The following is an 18,987-nucleotide window of genomic DNA, read 5'->3' as shown; positions in this document are numbered from 1 at the left end:
CCATCTGCACAGGCTTATAAACAGAGCCTGGAGTGGACAAGCTTAGTTTGGGCATTTACGGTTACACAACACAAGACCAGAATGCTGCATTTGACGACAGATGTTCTTCATTCTAAATCTAAAATATGGATCACTTTCATGCACAGGTGGGTAAATGGGGCCAGTGTGGGCTATGCTTAGAAGATACTGCTGTAAGTTGGTGTTGCTTTCACCACAAATGCCCCACCATTGTGTGATCCATTGATGGTGTAATTTAAGTCACACCTCAATAAATCACACAGTCCGGGGGAAGATGCCAAAGTTCTACCCTTACCCAAAAAGCCTATAGCTAACCCTAAAGTTCAAGCTAATTACAGGACGAATTTCCTTCTTCCGGCATTTTCAAGAGTATTCAAAAAGCATGTTAACTTCTATATCTCTGTATTCCTTGAAAGTAACAATCTTCTGCATCCTAGACAGTCAGTTTTCAGAGCTAACTGTAGCACAGAAACAGCTTTGCTACAAGTAGTTGACAACATCAAAAGTACCCTAGATAGTCAATGGCAAGACCGTCCTGATGATGTAGGCTCCATTGGTGGCCTTTGATGCATTCCTCCATGAAAGATTGCTGGCTTGCCTGCAGTCTATTGGGATACGAGGTTTGGCCCTGAAGTGGCTGACTTTCTTTCTGAATAACAGAAGTCAAGACATGTGGATTCCCCCATGTTCCTCTCCAAATTGTGAAGTGGCTGTGGGAGTACCTCAAGGTTCGGCATTGAGCTCCACCTTATTCAATGCCTACCTTACTCCTCTAGCTGCTTTGGCTGCGGCTCAGGTGCGAAAGTACTCATAAGTGGAGCAAACTCAGTTGCTTATCTCTTGTGAAAAAGGGGCATAATTCGATGGGGGAGCTGTTAAGTCCTGCCTCATCAATGAGTTCAACTGGCTGTCCACTAACCAATTAAACACAACCCCTACAAAACAGAGATTGTGTTTTTTGGTGTCACCTCACCTGAGGTTTGGAGGACTTTGTGGTCTCAGGACATTCCTCCCCCAGGTACACAACAGAGCTCCGTAAAAACTTGGGAATCAAAATTGAAAGTGCCTTGTCCTTTCAACCCCAAATTCAGGCTCTGGTGGGTTCTTGTTTTGGGCTACTAAGCTCTTTAAAAAAAGTCTTACATTTCCTAACTGTTGAAACTAGGAAAAGAGTGGTCTAGGCCCTGATCACTTCCAGTCTTGACTATGGAAATGCTCTGTATTTGGACCTTCTAGAATACCTTCTAAGTTGCTTACAAGTGGTCCAGAATGCAACAGCAAGAATAATCCTTAATCTTGCTCCAAGAACTCATATGACCCCACATTTGAGAGCACTCCACTGGCTCCCCCTCAAAAAGAGGAAACTGGTCCTAGCCCATTAAGCTCTTCATGAGAAGGGAGCTGTATACCTGAGGAGTAAGAGGATGTGTGTCTGCCTCTCCAAGGGTTCTACGGTCAACACATAGCCAATTAGTCAGCATTCCTTAAATTCGCCAGCGCAGAATTGGAGGAAGATCTTTCTCCTTTCTTGGTTTGAAAGCCTGGAATAAACTCTCTCAAGAACTGTGTGCCATCTCAGAGCTTCCTATTTTCATGAAGAAGCTAAAAATCTGACTTTTCCAACAACTTGTATAGGACGATCATTTTTGGCTGGCAGGATTCCTTATTTTCAGCATCAACAAATACCTTTTCATTTCATTACATTTCAAGAGGGTTAGAAGTTTGATGAATGGATTCGAAAGTGGATTTGGGGATAGGTTTGACAAAGACAAACACTGTACAAGGACAACATTCAACTGGGCAATGAGCAGCACATCATTCGCCATCAATCTGCTGTGAAAGGAAACAAAGGATGAGTATGACAAAGTACAGATAAATGCATTACAAACAGTCCTTCTGCCCCAAGATCCAAGTTATCAGATATCTACATTTTTTCTCTTATAAGTTGGGGAGTGAACCCACCCACTCAGTTCTCCAAATATAAAAGAAAAAGAAAAGTATGTGGTGCATCTGCATTCTCACAGGGAATGTCTACTCTTGGGTACCTGCCAGGACTGGTCCAGTAGGTAAGCAGGAGTGTTGAGCTCATCTTTCACCTTTCGTTCCTGCAGGATACTAGAAGGCCTGCAGATTGTAAATCAGAAACTATAGTTTAGAGTCAAGGAGAAGGACAGAAGGAAGGTAAGCGTCATGAGGTGTGTATCAAGAAGACTCAGAGGTTGACGAAAAACACACAGGAGGGGGACTCAGAGTTATACGTTTGCTCCAAGCCCAAGACACACACACACACACACACACACACACACTCTCCTTACTTTTGGACCATGCTTCCACAATATGACCAAAATGCCTAATTTCTAATGTTTTGGGAGTTCTGATGTAAACGCTGCACCCAAACACTTTTTCTGTGGCAAACTTTGACAGGTCACACCAGCTGAAATGTATCTGAAGATAATGGCCAGAAAAAGGCAATCCTGCGCAATTTGGTAGAGTAAGCCATTATTCTGCTGGTTATGCCTTATTACCTGAGTCACAACTTGGTCTAAGAGGTATTTACAACTCCTGGTAACAGTATTTACATGATATGGTAAGTAACATCCCTATTGAATTACAGCGGGAAAAGGGCCATTTTAGGACAACTGTGAGTTTATTATAAATACAAATAACGTGACTAACAGAAAGAAATGATGAATCAACAAGCATATATAAAGGCTCTTATTATGAGATTGCCGAAATTTGGTGTGGGGATATCAGGTTCTTATGGGCATCCCCATAACAAATTCTGACAGACATAAGTATCCTTCCATGACCTGGAATTAAGTACATGGACCCCGAAAAACTGGGTTCTTTATTGTGCTTTTTACAACATTCTAGTGGGTCTGAGTTTGTAGATATTTGTAAAATTGTGAAATATTTACTAATAACTTTTCAAAATTTACAGAAGCAAAGTCTCACATTTTCAGCTCTAAAGTTGTATTTTTTATATTATTTTCAAAGGCCATAGTAGCACTCACTACTGAAAATTTGTTTTCTGGTACAATATCTTTCTCAAAGCCTTTTTCACTTCATTGTTTCTCAGGCTGTAAATCAGAGGGTTCAGGGCAGGAATTATGAGAGTAGGGATCAGAGATATTCCTTTATACTGCTGTTCTGAAGAGCTTGAATTGGGGAGCATCTCCATGAAGAAACAGCTGCCAAAGAAGAGAAAGACTGAAGTGAAGTGTGAGATGCAGGTGGATGCAGCCCGGTGCCTTCCTGCTGTGGTGCGGATCCTGAGAATTGTAGCAACAATATGGGAGTAGGACACAACAATAACAAAAAGGGAGCTTCCAACTACTAAAGCAGATAATCCAAAGCGTACCAAGTCATTTATTAGGATGTCAGTGCAGGACAGCTTCAGGAGCACAGGGTAATCGCAACCAAAGTGGTTTATGACATCAGGACCACAAAAAGATAAACGAAATAAACATCCTACATGAATTAGAGAGTATAGAAAGCCACCTATATATGATGCAGAAGCCAAGCACACACAGAGACTTTTCCTCATCATGACTGTATATAGCAGAGGGCTACATATTGCCACATACCGGTCGTACGCCATCACTGCCAAGAGGAAGAACTCGGTACTGGCACAAGAAGCAGCGAAGTACACTTGAGTAAAGCAGCCATATAATGAGATTGTTTTCTTCTTACGAAGGAGGTCAGCCAAAATCTTGGGTGAGAAAACATTAGAGAAAGAAAAATCCAAGACGGAGAGCTGAGCAAGAAAGAAGTACATGGGTGTTTGTAGATGAGAGCTGCACAAAACAATGACCACAATGATGAAATTGCCCAGAAATGTAAAGATATAGAGTAATAGGAACAAAATGAAGAGCCCCATTTGCAGGCCTGGATCATCTGAGAGTCCTAACAGGATGAACTCTGTCACACTGCTTCCATTTACTGAATTCAGGACTATGGACAACAACTTCGATCTGAAGAAAAGGAAAAAGATATTTTTTTAAAGTATTTAAAAAATAGTGACATTATATAAATATTCATCACATTAAGTATATTTAAATCAAATATGTAATTCCAACAATTTGGAGATTTTAAGAATTATTATCGGAATATGTAATTAATTAACACGTTTTCTGTTTAGGCACTCAATGGTCTAGTAGTGCACTACATTGACTGACATATCTCAGCTAACTCTATTAATTGTCGAAGACATTTGTAATCCTTGCTAACCTTGAGTTCCAAATCATATTCCTGTAGGCCCTCTCCTGTCACTACATCCATGGCATTCCAGACTATCAGGAGCCTCAGTATAGAGGGGAGATGTGGCACCCATAATCTCAAACACCAATCACTTTATTTGCAAATCCAAGCAGGGAGATGGCATAAGATGCTGCTGTTGCAAATTGACGGCTGATTTTCTGTGGTGCAAATGGCACCATCATGACTAGAATGGCTTCAGTGACTCTGGCACTTTGGGACAAGTGGCCAAACAAGATCAACGCGACAGATAGGGATTGCTGGGAAAGCTGTGTACCTCACTATTATGGCTCCTGGAGTACCCTGATTGGCATTTCTTGCTCTTTGCCTAAACCTAAGTTGTCCCTGTCAAAGGTTACCCATGCAGTGGTAGAGAATAGGACTTATGTGCACATTTTCATCAAAATTGCATTTTTGTTGAAAATGCCCTATTTAAAGGACTTAAGAAACATTTAATGAGAAAGATCACACCAAAATCCAATAAGGGGGACTTATAACGAAGAAAAAATAAAACAACTGGGGCATAGGTGAAATTCAGTCCTACCATGATGTAGCAGAAGTCAGATACACCAAACAAGTCAAAGTTTCTACCTTCTGACTTAGGGGCATATTAGCAAGGGCAGGCAGTATAATTATTGCAGCTTTAGCATTCGTTTTTGGGCGATAAGCAGCGATAATTATATCGCAATATCATCAAGGACACGGTAGTGCGTGTTTCTTTGATGTAGAGCCCGCTTTTTCACAGCCTCACCTTGCATCGCTAATGAGATGCAAAGAAGGCGTGACTGTGAAAACAACACATGAAAATATCGCGAAGGCAGCTTCGCGATATTAACAAGGAGGTGCAGCGATAAAAAAAATTACTCTACCTCGGCCTTAACGCTGGAATTTGACGTCTGATAAATTCCAGACTAAGGCATACTAATAATGGTAGGTGGATTATGCTGATACGACCACAGGCGGTACAAAAGGGGGTGGTGATGGACGGAGCATCAGAACCAATCAAACACTCACACCCAGTCAACAGATCCGGGTTTGATCCATCACCGTTCTTTAGCCCACTCTGCCACCCCAGTTCAGACATGGCCATATGCAAATCAGTCTGACCTTGTGCCCCATGGGAACAGTCCAGCCCGAACTGCCAAGCCATGCCTTCCCTGGACCGGAAACAAGCTTCCTAGGACCGGTTTCTGGCATTTCAGCCGTCTTCAGCCAGGCTTGCTTGAATCCAGTGGCAAAGTGAGCAAGGGACTCACGTCTGAGCATACCCTGCCAACTTATGGCGAACAAAGCGGTACAAAAGGGGGTGGTGATGGACGGAGCATCAGAACCATTCAAACACTCACACCCAGTCAACAGATCCGGGTTTGATCCATCACCGTTCTTTAGCCCACTCTGCCACCCCAGTTCAGACATGGCCATATGCAAATCAGTCTGACCCTGTGCCCCATGGGAACAGTCCAGCCCGAACTGCCAAGCCATGCCTTCCCTCGACCGGAAACAAGCTTCCTAGGACCGGTTTCTGGCATTTCAGTCGTCGTCAGCCAGGCTTGCTTGTATCCAGTGGCAAAGTGAGCAAGGGACTCACGTCTGAGCATAACCTGCCAACTTATGGCGAACAAAGCGGTACAAAAGGGGGTGGTGATAAAACACAGGGTCGTATCAGCGATGTTATCGCTGTTTTCCATGGAACATTGCTGGAAAACCAGCGATGTTCCATGTTAAACACCGCTATCACTGAAATATTATCGCCATAGCGCTATGTATTGTTAATATAGTGTTATCATGGCGATAATTTTCAGCGATAGCCGGCGATAATATTTCTTCCGCTATGTGGAGCCAGCGATAATTATCGCTGGCCCTTGTTAATATGCCCCAGAGTCATTTTTATGAAGGTGAAAATCCTCTAGCAGTGCAAGATTAAAGGAGTTATCCCACAAAGTCCCTTCAAACTCAGAAAAAAGGTAGATGAGGTTCTACTAAAGCCAGTGGGTTTGGGGGAAAAAGCTCAGCGCAGGAAAATTCAACTTTCACAGCTGCTAAAGTCCTCTTCTCTGGAAGATACTTCACACTTTTGAGTGGGTAAGGTTCATACCTTCAGAATTAGTCAAATTTTGTAGCTGCAAATATTCCAGTGGGCCATGCCTGAAGCTATATCCAGTGTCCTTTAGAAGCTCTTGAGGGCTCGGAAGTCCAAAAATGTTCTAAATACCAACTTTTCAGACTTCCTGGGGCAGTTCCTCTCTGCCACTTCTAAATTTTCCAGGAAATCAGGAACAGCACTTAGGAGGCCAGTACAAACTCCTGCAGAGGCCACTGGCAAGGTCCAGTCCAGTTTCAGTTGTAACTGGTCCAGTGGTCACTGCAGGAAAATATGTCCCTTACAACTTTTTGTGTCCCTTCAGACACAAAAGAGATAGGCCATCTGACCCTTGAAGTGCAACTTTTACTTTACAAGTGGGAGCAGGTTCAGCCCTTCAGGTCTCCTTACTAGTTACAGACAGCAGGTCCGCCACAGATCCAGACAGTGTTCTCAGGAGAAAGTGGTGAGGTGCTATTTTTGTTCAATTTACTAGTCAGTTGGGGTGGATGACCCCTGGACACGCTTTGACCAATGGCATAAGGTTTTCCAGGTCAAACATTCCCAATTTTGCACCAAATCCTGCCTTCCTCACTGCAAACCTTCCAGAATGCACTATTTCCAATAAAATCTAACATGACAATTTTTTTTTGCCTATATAGGTTTGCTTGCAGCATGCCCAGGGATGTGTTTAAAGTAATGAGCAGTTCCCTCCTACTTAACCACTCTAATTCTGTTCTAGGGCCACCTCCCTCCTCCTCTTAAACTAAAGTGAGAAGGCTAAAGTGTGTTTTCAGGTAAAAGACTGCTCTTCTCCAGGCTTCCCCTATCATTTATTATTTTAAGTTATTGAAGTTCTTTGAATAATCGTAAAGCATGTTTGGCAAGGCTAGCTACAGGCAGGCCAATTCTAATTAGCCTGCAGGGGCAGTATACCTTTTTGATTGTTATTTTTCCAATATATTTTTTCTCCGTAAACTTCATCCAAATCGAAAAAAACTAAATTAGCACTTTAACTGTACTTTAGCTTTCACTTCATAGCTACAGCTCTAACAGTTAAAATAACTTTTGGAGACTATTCACTGTAGGAACATGCAAACATTAAAATCTCACAGGTCGGGGCGTGGTCTGGCCACAGAGCAAGATGGCCGCTTAATCCCAGAACTCCACGCTGAGGGGAGCCCTGGACGGCGGCGAGGAGCTCTCTGGAACACGAAGGGTGGTAAATGTCTAATGAAGAAGCGACTGAATGGCTGAGGATGCCGATGTGCTGACCATAAAATTATGTAGTGGACCCTGGGCAAAAAAAACAAGGATATGTCTGGAGTTACGCGGAGTGCTGCGGTGTCGTTCAGGCAGAGCCGTCTGGTCTCACGCTGCCTTCGTGCGATGCACGCTGTTGCTGTGCACTAGGATCACCTGAGGAAACTTTGTGCTGTTTGCAGCTGCTCCGTGTCGATTGCTAGGTGGAGACGGTAACTTTTTGGAGGAATGCTCAGCTCCAGGACACTTCTCTTCTTCTCTGCATAGTTCAGCGAGGTGAGGAGAAAAAGCTGTTACAGTTTAACGACTTCTGTTACTGCCGCCCATGTCTTTCCTCAGACGGTGCACACTGGATTCACATGGCCTTTGAGGTGGGCATTGCGCTGTAGCGTCGGGAACGTCTGAGACGTGTGTGAGTCCCTCGACAAACTGCAGCGTTTATTTCAGAGTTCCGCGCTGACATTGTGCATGCCAATTCGTGATTGTAATCAAACGAAAACGTTGTTTATATTGGGAAGATTTCTCTTCTGTTATGTTTGGTTCACTCAAATAAGGGGGATATGCTGCTTTGCCGTGGTGACTTCTAAAGTTACCGCCAGTGCTTCTCCTCAGGCGTTATGCACTGTTCATACATGGCTTTGAGGGAAGTATTGCACTGTGGCAGTAGGAAAGTTTGACTCGTATGTGTTTCCCTCAATAAGCTACAACGTTCGTTTTGGATTCCCGCACTGATATTATAGAATAGACGCATCTGAGGCTATTTTTATACTTCATTATTGTCAATTCATGTTTATAACCAGGTGAGGACGGGCAGTTTCAGAATAACACTCACCTTTCCTTCTGTTTAATTCAGTCAAGCGAAGGAAGTGTGCTACTTCAGCTTAGAGGCATTAATAATAATAATCACTGTGTAATGCCCTCCACATATCCCTTGCTTTAATCAGATCAGATCAGGTTTAAGGCCATTAAATATTACAGACCATTAGTAGCTTCATCAAGAACTACCCTCACAGACGATCTATCCATCAATAAAATGAATATATGGCAGCAAGGACAGCTATACTGAAGTTAAAAAAGCATATAAATACAGTTGGATTCTCTCCAAAGTCTCTAGAGCACCTAACAATCTCTCCTCCGTTTGTTGAAGGCCTCAATTAAGAGAATTACTTACCTGATTAAGAATCAAAATAAAAACAATGCCTTCTGGTAAAACGAATAGTAAATCCATAAAACAGCCCCTCTATTCTGAAGCTCTAAATCAGGGAGACTCCACGTCAGAGGTTTTGAATATCATTCCCTCAACTCAAAAATCATCTTATCCTATTATGGCAGATGCACCAGACTCTACTATGGACCGCATATTCCAGGAAATATCTGCAGTAGGACAACACTTAGAGGGCATGGAGACGTCCATATTTGCCCTAACAACTGAAACTAAATCCATACACGCAGATATTGCTGGATTCCAAAGAAATTTTGAAGGTGTTACTGAATGAGTTGTCACTGTTGAGAATCATCTTAACAACATACCGGACCGAGATCAAGAACTTCTTTTACTTAGGAGCAAAAGTATAGATTTGGAAGATAGAAGTTGTTGGGAAAATTTACGCTTCTTTGGTTTTCCAGAAAGAATAGAGGGTCCAGATGCTAAATCCTTTTTTAAAGCAACTCTTCCAAAGACCACAGGTCTCATCTTTGATCCACTATTGGAGATGCAGAGAGCACATTACGTCGGTCCGCTTAAAGGGGGGGAAAACATACTACCACGCACACTTATTGTTTGCTTTCTACACCACAAGCAGGCTTGTCAATTAATTACTGATGCTGGTATCCATGATCCATACACATTTGAGGGTCATGAGATCCGAGTGGCAGCATACTTTTCAATGGAAACGAATATCGCCGCAAACCCTTTCTCTCCTTTCGACCTTGCTTGCGTCTATTAGACATAAAATATAGCCTTTTTAAGTCTGCATGCCTATGAATCACTAAATATGGCATCTCTAAAGAATTCTTTAATCCAGAAGATCTTCGACAATTCTTAGGGAACCTTATCCCTCAGAACGTGCTGTGCCCATACCTGACCCTAAATCTCTACCTCCTTCATTGATCTCTAAGATGTCTTTTGGTGGAACCCAGACACCCAGATCGGGATGTGCGCACCCTGGGAGATCGAACACAAGTCCTTCAAGCAGTAGCTTTAGTAGTAGTAGGAAATTACCTTATGGTCCTCCTGAGCAACAACTAGGTGAGTACCTGACTATGTATTTACTCTATTATGCTTTACTTGCTTTATAATGTCCCTATTTCACTTTATTTACTCTATTCCCTTTTCCAAATTCTCTCCCTCTCTACTCCCTTTCTTAACATGTATACTTGATAAAGTTTGACTATCCTTATAATGCACAAATTCCAATGAGTTACATCCTTTATGTTGTTACAATTTATACCATGTTATATACATTAAGAATATGATAATATATTTGAATTTTTGCTTAAATGTTATTCATTATATACTTCATAATTTTTCCTCTCAATATGCATTTAGTTGATGATTAATTGACTATTTTACATTTAATGTTTAATTAATTTCTTTGCTATTTAACTTTGATGCTATCTGTTTATACTATGTTATCCCTTAGGCTTTACTTAATCATTGTAATAAATATTTAGAAAATAATTTATATTAATTACTATTACTGCTATTCTATGAAAATCTGCTTTACTATAATCTACATACGATATATTCACATCTTTCTATATCCACAGTTTCTTCCATAGCCTGTTTGCCTATATATTTCCTCATTGTTAGGTTGTGTTAAACTTTATATTATATATATTAGATATATATATACATTATATTAGATATTAGATATATACATAATCGCATTTTTGCCTTGTTATGAATTTGAAATGAATCTATAATGAATTATAAATATTATCACTTATTATTTTTCCTTTCTATCAATTCCTTTTACACATTCTTCCTATCTCTACCTCTATTCAATCAGTATATATGACATTATTTATACATGTTCATTATTCAATTGTCTTAATATTCAACCATAATATTATCTAATTCTACATTCTATTTATACAGATATAATTATATTCAATTGTGACATTTATCTATATTTAATATTTTACTTGCTACCATTATTATCATATGCAAAACGTATTTGATCATATTTGGTCATATCATATATTTGGCAACCACATATTACATTGATCTCTTTCTTCTTATTCATTTTTACCCATTTCCTATTTGACCTCCTCATCTCCTCTAAAACGTTATACTCAACAAACAAGTCTTTTCCTTCCATTCTTCTAATTCTAATTCTGAACCTTACACTACTGTTCAAATATTGTTTATATTATTGTATAGATACATCAGTTATCACTGACTTTTTCCCTGGATGGGGCTCCTCCAGCGCAAATTGCCTGAAGGTTTAGACCCGCAATAAACAGTCCCTTTCCCCCTAGAGCTGTGTTAGCCCTACAAAGTACATCTATTGTTTTTTCCTCTCCATTTTTATCAATTGATTCTTGCAATTTGCAATTCCTCTTTCTTATTTACTTCTTTACATAATATATTAGGGATTCCTTTACAATCCCTTATCTTTCTTGAATTTTTTAGAACATTATTCATCCTTTACCTCTCTCCTTACCCGGAATCTATTCTTCCTCTTTATCTTTCTCCCTTTTCTCCTTAATTCTTTCCTATTCTATAGCCTTCTATATTTTATTTCCTTTTTTATATTCATTACCTTTATAACTTTATAACCTAACACCTCTTAGACATGACATCAGTTTTTATTTTATTTTTAGAAAATATATAACTTCTATATTCCCTCTGCTGCATATATGGCAACAACCACATCTTCTTCCTATCATCTTTAGGCATAATATTGTGGAATGTTAATGACCTTACACACTTTATAAAATGTAAGAAGGCACCCTCTTATTTGAAAAAGAAAAGAACTGATATTGCTCTCCTACAAGAGACTCATCACATGCTCTTGAGTCATCTAAATTACAGAGAGAAAGGGTAGGAAACGTTATAAATTGTGGATTGACAACACGACCCCCATCTGAGAAAAATAAACCACGGAAATGTGGAGTGTCCACCCTTAGGCACAAATCCCTTCCCATCACAACTATCAAAACCTGGACTGGTCCAGAGGGCAGTCCAGGTAGAAAAGAGCTGATATTGCTCTTCTATATGAGACTCATCTACATGCTCTTTAGTCATCTAAATTACAGAGAAAATAGGTAGGAAAAGTTATCCATTGTAAATTGACAACACAAACCCCATCTGAAAAAAATCAACCACGGAAATGTGAAGTGTTCACCCTTTTGCAAAAATCCCTACCCATCACAACTATCAAAACCTGGACTGGTCCAGAGGGCAGATTTATCTTTGCTAAGTTAAAAATTGGAGAGAATATCCTCTGTGTTGGCTCAGTATATGCCCCAACAGGTGCTAACACTCTTATTTTCTCAACCTGATTCTCCTACTTGTGGAGATTGGAGCATCCAGTTACGTCATTGGTGGTGACTGGAATCTTGAACGAGATCCAATCTTAGACATAACAGTTCCCTTAGACAGATGTAATGTTGGTGATAGAGCTCTACTGGGCAATATAACAAAGGATCATGGTTTAGTAGATCATTGGCGCTTTTGTCATCCCTCAGATCAAGAATATACATTTCTTTCTTCTGTCAAGGAACACAATGTAGGATAGATTATTTTCTTATTTCCCATCCAGTAGTTGCAATCAGTACTGAATCCCATATTTTAGAAGCAGCTATTTCTGATCATTCTCCGGTTCTTGTCGCTTTGGAAAAAGGTTTGACCTCCCCAGGTAGAAAGCCATGGCGTATGAACATTCAAAGATATCGTTCACCCCAGGGAAAAATCCAACTACATTTTCATCTCCCTGAATACCTAACCAATAACAAATCATCATTACCTCTTGTGGAATTGTTTGGGCGGTCGCAAAAGCAACCATTTGCGGACAATTAATGAAAAATGCAGCCATAGCTAATAAGTCATCATCCCTAGGCCATACTGAACTTGAGACTCAAATAATTTCTCTTACTCATCTATATACCTCTCGTCCTACTGTAGCCAATCACAAAAACCTGGAGTTAGCTAAAATGGTGCCTAATAATCTATATACCTCCAAAGCGAAATATACTCTTCAACAACTAAAAGGTAGACATTACGAAAAAGGAGAGAAAGCAGGCCAATTACTCTCTGCACAACTGAAACAACGTGAAGCTTCCATGGCTATATCTGCAATACGAACAGTATCCGGTGAGATTCTCAATAAACCACAAGAAATAGCAAATACTTTTGCATCCTTTGATAAAGAACTTTATACTCCTGAACATCCTGTAACTGAAAATCAAATAACCACATATCTCAAGAATATTGACCTCACATGTCTTACAGAGGAGGCTAGACATCTACTTGGTAGGGACATTACTAAGGAAGAAATAGCTACAGCCATCTCCAAATTCCCTTTATCACAAACCCCCAGGTGAAGACGGATTCCCAGCGGAATACTATAAATGGACTGGGGAAGAGACAATTGATACTCTTCATTCTGCCTTTTATGAGGCTGTTCAGACATCCTCTATTGATCCTGTTTCTAATAGAGCATTAATCACGGTTATCCCTAAACCAGGCAAGGATCTGCTTGCCTGTGCAGTTATCACCCTATTTCCCTAATAAATACAGATGTTAAAATCTTGGCAAGTATTCTAGTGTCACAACTCCGCAAAGTTATTCCTTCCCTTATACACCACTCACAGGTTGGCTTTGTGCCAGGCCGTTCCTCTAGGAATCATCTCCGAACAATAGCCCATACCATATGGTCTGCTAGGGAAATGGCAGAATATGTGGTCCCCTCTCTCTGGATGCAGAGAAAGCGTTTGACCATATTGACTGGGCTTATCTTTTCGCCACTATGAAACGTTTTGGTCTGGGAGATCAGTGTATTTCCAAACGTCCGTTTACTATATGATAACCACATAGCTCAGGTCAATTGTGGAGGTTTTCGTTCTGATCCCTTTCCAATTCAAGGAGATATCCTTCAAGGCTGTTCTCTATCCCCTCTTTTGTTCTTATTAGTGATTAAACCTCTTGCATCACTCATTCGCCATTCATCTGTTACACAACCAGCTTCCTACGCTCTAAATTGGGTAAAATCACTTCCAACCACAAATCCCACAATGCACCCTTTTTAGTAATCCGGTTACCATGTTTGTGTGCTGCCACAAAACGAAACCTGAATATTATTATCATGTGACTGGCTGGAGATAAAAGAGGGATTCTCCATTAACAAAGTGCTTGGTTCACTCATTTGACGTGTTGGACCACGCCCCCTGACTTGGATTTCGTCATTCCAACTTCCTGCCTCCCTGCAAAAGCCTTTGGAGGAGCGACGTGTGTGGAACTGTTTCTTTGATCTTGGAAAGGATTAATCTTGTGCTACCACTGCAAACCACACGTGTGTTTTTTTATTTGACCTTATTCTAAAATCAAATCAGCTCACGAAGTTGAATTGCCTGGAGTCCCTTAAATCACCTCCCTTGCAGAGTTTTACCGCACTGTCGTGAAAGGTTTCCAGCCCCGCCTCAGCTCATTAGCATGGACCGCGCAGGCCTGCCTAAATCAAATATCCTATTTATTCACAAATGAACGCGCTGAATGCTGAGACTTCCTGCCTCTCCTTGTTTATACAAAACCCCAGAGCCCTGAGCAGCTGTTCTCTGTTTACTGCGTTTTGGAGCGCTGTAGATCAAGGCGGCCTGCCGCTCCGTCTTTGTTAGTGATCCTTCTATACTATACAAGTATCCAGTTTGAGAAGTCACATGTGTTCTTTCACCTGCCTATCGGTGGTACAGGCTTCTAGACATTTACAGCTATATTTTTGTTTAACTGGCAGACGGATGCATAAATAATTGTTTTTAACGCAGTGAAGTGCTCAGACTCATTACTCGACGGTTACCAGAAGAGACTGCTATTTTAATGTAGAAGTAAATACATTATTACTGCAGCCAGCCTAAATCATTAAGGTCACACGTTTCAGCTAAAAATGTGAGTGTGTGGTGGTACATACACAAACCATTAATGATTTAATTAGTATTTAAATTAGATCTAGATATAGTTTCTGTGACTATTTAATTAACGGTTGTTAATTTTCTTTTCTTCTTTATTATTTTCTATTTATGAAGAGCCGGCAGAAAAGTATAGAGGAGGCTTCCTGTGCACATACCTGTCCCGTGTACTTTCAGTCCCTAATGGTCCATTTCTTGTCTCTTCTCTCCCATAAGGTCTTAGTCATTGCTAGAGTGAGAAATAGTGCACTATTTGGCTAAACCTTGGAGGAGAGTAGAGACACATCTTCGCTCCTGTAGATCCTGGTTTCTCTGCAAGCCTTATGTAAGCCCAGACATCATCGCAGATCAAGGGTATACCTATAAAGGGAGGAGTATCAAATATATATCCTTCTTACTCTTAAGGATCTCTCTCACACTTTACCAACCTTACTTGAGACTATTGACAAGTTCTTAACCCTTTCTGGTTATGAGGTGAACTGGAAGACAAGTGAAGCCCTTCCACTCTCTTTAGGTACTACAAAAGCTTTAATTGATGGATATCCTGTTCATTAGAAATCGTCCCAATAAAAATATTTAGGAACTTTTATTAATCCTGGTCTGGAGGGGATGGTGTCAGACAATCAAAGAGCAAGGGACCCCCTCTAAAAGGCGTAGAAGGTCTGGGAGTGAGAGGAGACCTGAACAAACAAATAAGAAACAAGAAAAAACCCCTATGACCTATATTTCTCTTGCAATGATTGAATCTAGTATGGGTATCAATACATATAAAACATCAAATATTTATAACATATAGAAACACATTTTGCTTTTTGAAGTTGTATTTATTATTCTTATTAACTTCTTCTTTGCTTTACCGATGCATTAAATGCCATTTTTTTTAAAAGATAAAAAACTTTTTTTCTTTTTTTAATATATCCACAATGTATCAATTTATCATGCAAAGATAAATGCTAGTTTGTTGAACCCCAATTAAATAATCAATATTCTAGCCAACTCATTCATTCCTTCACAATTATACAAGACACACATACACATCTAGATTTAAAGGGAAACACAAAGTTGTAGACCTTTTCCACAAAGATGACAAAAAACAATAAGGTCTGAACACACGAAGTCGATGCACGTTTCAGTGGGTTAACACTACACGTGAACCACCTTCATCAGGACCTTGTCCAAATTGGGTACAGTGTCACACAGGCAAATGAACAGGGGGAACCTAAGGAGCAATGAATAATTGTGTTTGTTAACCCATACATTAAAAAGCATGTATAAATTATATACTTGATCAGACAAATTTGTTGTACAGCAGTGTCAACACCAAAGAAGAGAACAAACTAGAACCCCATCACTAAGATCGTGCTGATATGATGTGTAGACTTCACACCCATTAGTGTGAGCTTTAATATCTTTTTGGAGCCTCTCATGCTTACTTTGAAGGGTTCAAAATAGTGAAAACAAAATATATTGTGCAGAAAAAATAAAAAAGAAGAAATCAGTGTAGCTGACTAAAGGTACACGCATGCTGTACCTCCAAGGCTCCCATAGTGTAATACCACATCTTATTATCTGTGTAGTATAGGGCAAGACAGGGCTTGACTTACAAGTTTCCTATGTAATGAATTCCAAGTCGAAAAATACTGCGCAAGTAGAAATGAAGCTTGGAACAACGGAGTCTTTTTCATGGATGGCTTTCAGTATACTTTGTTTCGTATAGTGAGTAGAATGACAGGTGTAATGTTACCATAGACTCATCTGCGAGGTCAGTCTCTTCTAAATCCTAACATATTGATAAAACCTTACCACGTAGTAAAATGTGCGTGTGAACTTCAGCGTCAGTGCAGGACGATAGCTGAAGTATAATCAAGAATATTCTAAAGAACAATTATATATAATTGTAAAAATCATTTCCTTATGCTATGCTGACCTATAGTAGTTTCGGTCGTTATGCTCTCATACTCACATGAGTGCATGTGTTGCCGGGTCTACTTCTGTATATTTTCTGGTCTCTTAATGAGAAAAGTTGTCAGCCAAAGGGAAAGGTATTAACACAATGTGATCCAAGATACTCAGTTGGGATAGCCTCCAATAACAATTCCTAAGGACCAGATAGTCGATGAAAAAGATGGTAATGGCATGTAAATATATACCCTCATGGGTGGTGACACATATCATATACAAATGAGGCCTATAATTTAAAAGCTAACGAGAATCAATGATGCATGCTATGCAGTCACCGGCGGGCACGCAAGCTAAAAAACAATGATCAAAGATCAACTTGCAAAGCTACCCTCGTGTTAGAGGCAAATTTGTATATTGCACACGGCGATTGGACTTCCCTGTATCTCATACAGGAAACATATTACTATATGCCAGAGTATGGGAAAAGAACATATATTCCCGTGGTTCCTTCACCACACATAGACTCAACCGGCCCCACACCCGCTAATACTTGAAAAATAGAGAGTGATTACTCCTAACCAGGTCCCTGGCTGATTACTCACCTATATTTTCAAATGGGTCCTTCTAACGGCTCCGCGTACCTCCATTGCTGCAGAACCTCGTAGTTATGAGATTGATCATTAAATAGTATTACTACGCATGTGCGGAACATCCCGCCTAATGATACGTGAGCACGTAGACGTTACAAATGGCAAAACCACAGCAGTGTTGACATTAACGTCTGTGCCATCTGGAGAAGACATTTTAAAAAAAAGAAAACACTTGCAAGGAATAAAAGATAGGTACGCACCATGGATATGAGACGACATCTCACCTCTTATAGTTCGAATGGAAACTGGCTTTGCCGAACAGTCCCTTTTGGGTTTCTCCATGTGGGGAAGAGTACAAGCGGTAAGGATGGTTTCTCTACCTCGCTTTACTTATGTACTAGGCATCCTCCTGATTGTCATACATTTGTCTACACTTTGTTGTATAGATTCCTATATATGGACCTTTATATGGGGAACTATGCATCCTCATTTAAATGCTGCCAAATCAGTGGCTCGTCGCTACCATGGTGGTTAAGGTTTGCCATCATTAGAACATTACTCCTTAGCCTTACATCTCTCACAATTGGCTTACCTACTACCTGGTGTGACAGATCCTCCACAATGGGTCACAACAGAACACTTAATCCTTGATTGTAATGATTGTCTTAACTTACTATACAGCACTCGGAAGCCTCAGACTTTTCCTTCATATCCTGTGCTTTATGCTACATATCAAGCATGGCAACGATCAAATCGTCTTTTAGGAGTTGCACATCGTTTACACTCTAAAGCGCCAATATGGGAGAATACAAGTATTCAAATTAATAGCCATGCACTTCACTGGACTGATTAGAGTTTGAGAGGAATTTAGACATCAGACCAGATTATAATAAATGGTGATCTGAAATCCTTTGATCTTCTTCATGAAGAAATGTACCTTCCTTTACACTCGATTCCACAACATCTACAATTACAGCACTGCCTGAGGAGATGTCTTGGTCCTCCGCCTTGGACATTAAAATCATCACCAATATTGGATTATCTTCACGTTTTGGGTCGGCATAAGGGAGTAGTGGCACGATTATATTCTACCCTAATTAATCATCTATATTCTCAACCAGTACTTAACATTCATCGTGAGAAATGGCAAGAACGTCTACATATTACTATAGATGAAGATGTCTGGCCGGACATACTGGAAGCCTTAGATAAGGGTTCTCGTGAAGAACGCTTGAAATGTTGTCATTTTAAAACTTTGCATGACTGGTACTGGACACCATTGCAGCAAGCAGGATTATTACCACACTCTAAGTGTTCCGTAGTTAATTGTGACTTTCGCCATATACTTTGTAAATGTCGCTCTATACAATATTTCTGGACACAATTGGGAGATACACTAAAGGAAACTATTCCTCTATGACTCCCCCTTACTACATCTACTATTTTTTTACATGATCTTACAAGTTTACCTAATATCACACGTCCTCAATGCCGACTTATACATACTGCACTATCTGCAGCCAAAATTTGTATTTTAAGACTATGGCAATCACCTAACTCCCCCCTCCAAGGAGAATTGGATGGTTGCGATGATTCGAACAGCATCATGTGAGAGTGGAATATAAAAACAGGATAAAGAAGAAAGTTTTCCACAAGTATGGGCTTCTTTTCTTCAAGACTCTTGTATCTTGTATTTTCTTCTTTCTTTATTTTCCTTCCCTTTCCTTTCCGGGTAAGGATATGATTTGG

The 18,987-nt window shown here is 40.2% G+C and overlaps 1 protein-coding gene across 1 annotated transcript; it reads right to left on the bottom strand.

The window, feature by feature from the left end:
- Positions 1-3,031: 3,031 nt before the first annotated feature.
- On the bottom strand, positions 3,032-3,964 carry LOC146853802 (olfactory receptor 5AS1-like). The gene has a single exon (XM_085650913.1). It carries the CDS (start codon positions 3,896-3,898, stop codon positions 3,032-3,034), a length of 867 nt encoding a protein of 288 aa, XP_085507039.1. The 5' UTR covers positions 3,899-3,964.
- Between the last annotated feature and the right edge of the window lie 15,023 nt (positions 3,965-18,987).

This window comes from Triturus cristatus, chromosome 4_1 (genome assembly GCF_964204655.1).
Source record: "Triturus cristatus chromosome 4_1, aTriCri1.1, whole genome shotgun sequence".
NCBI lineage: Eukaryota > Metazoa > Chordata > Amphibia > Caudata > Salamandridae > Triturus > Triturus cristatus.
The sequence above is the reverse complement of the archived record's forward strand: the minus strand, read 5'-3'. Positions and strand labels throughout refer to the sequence as shown.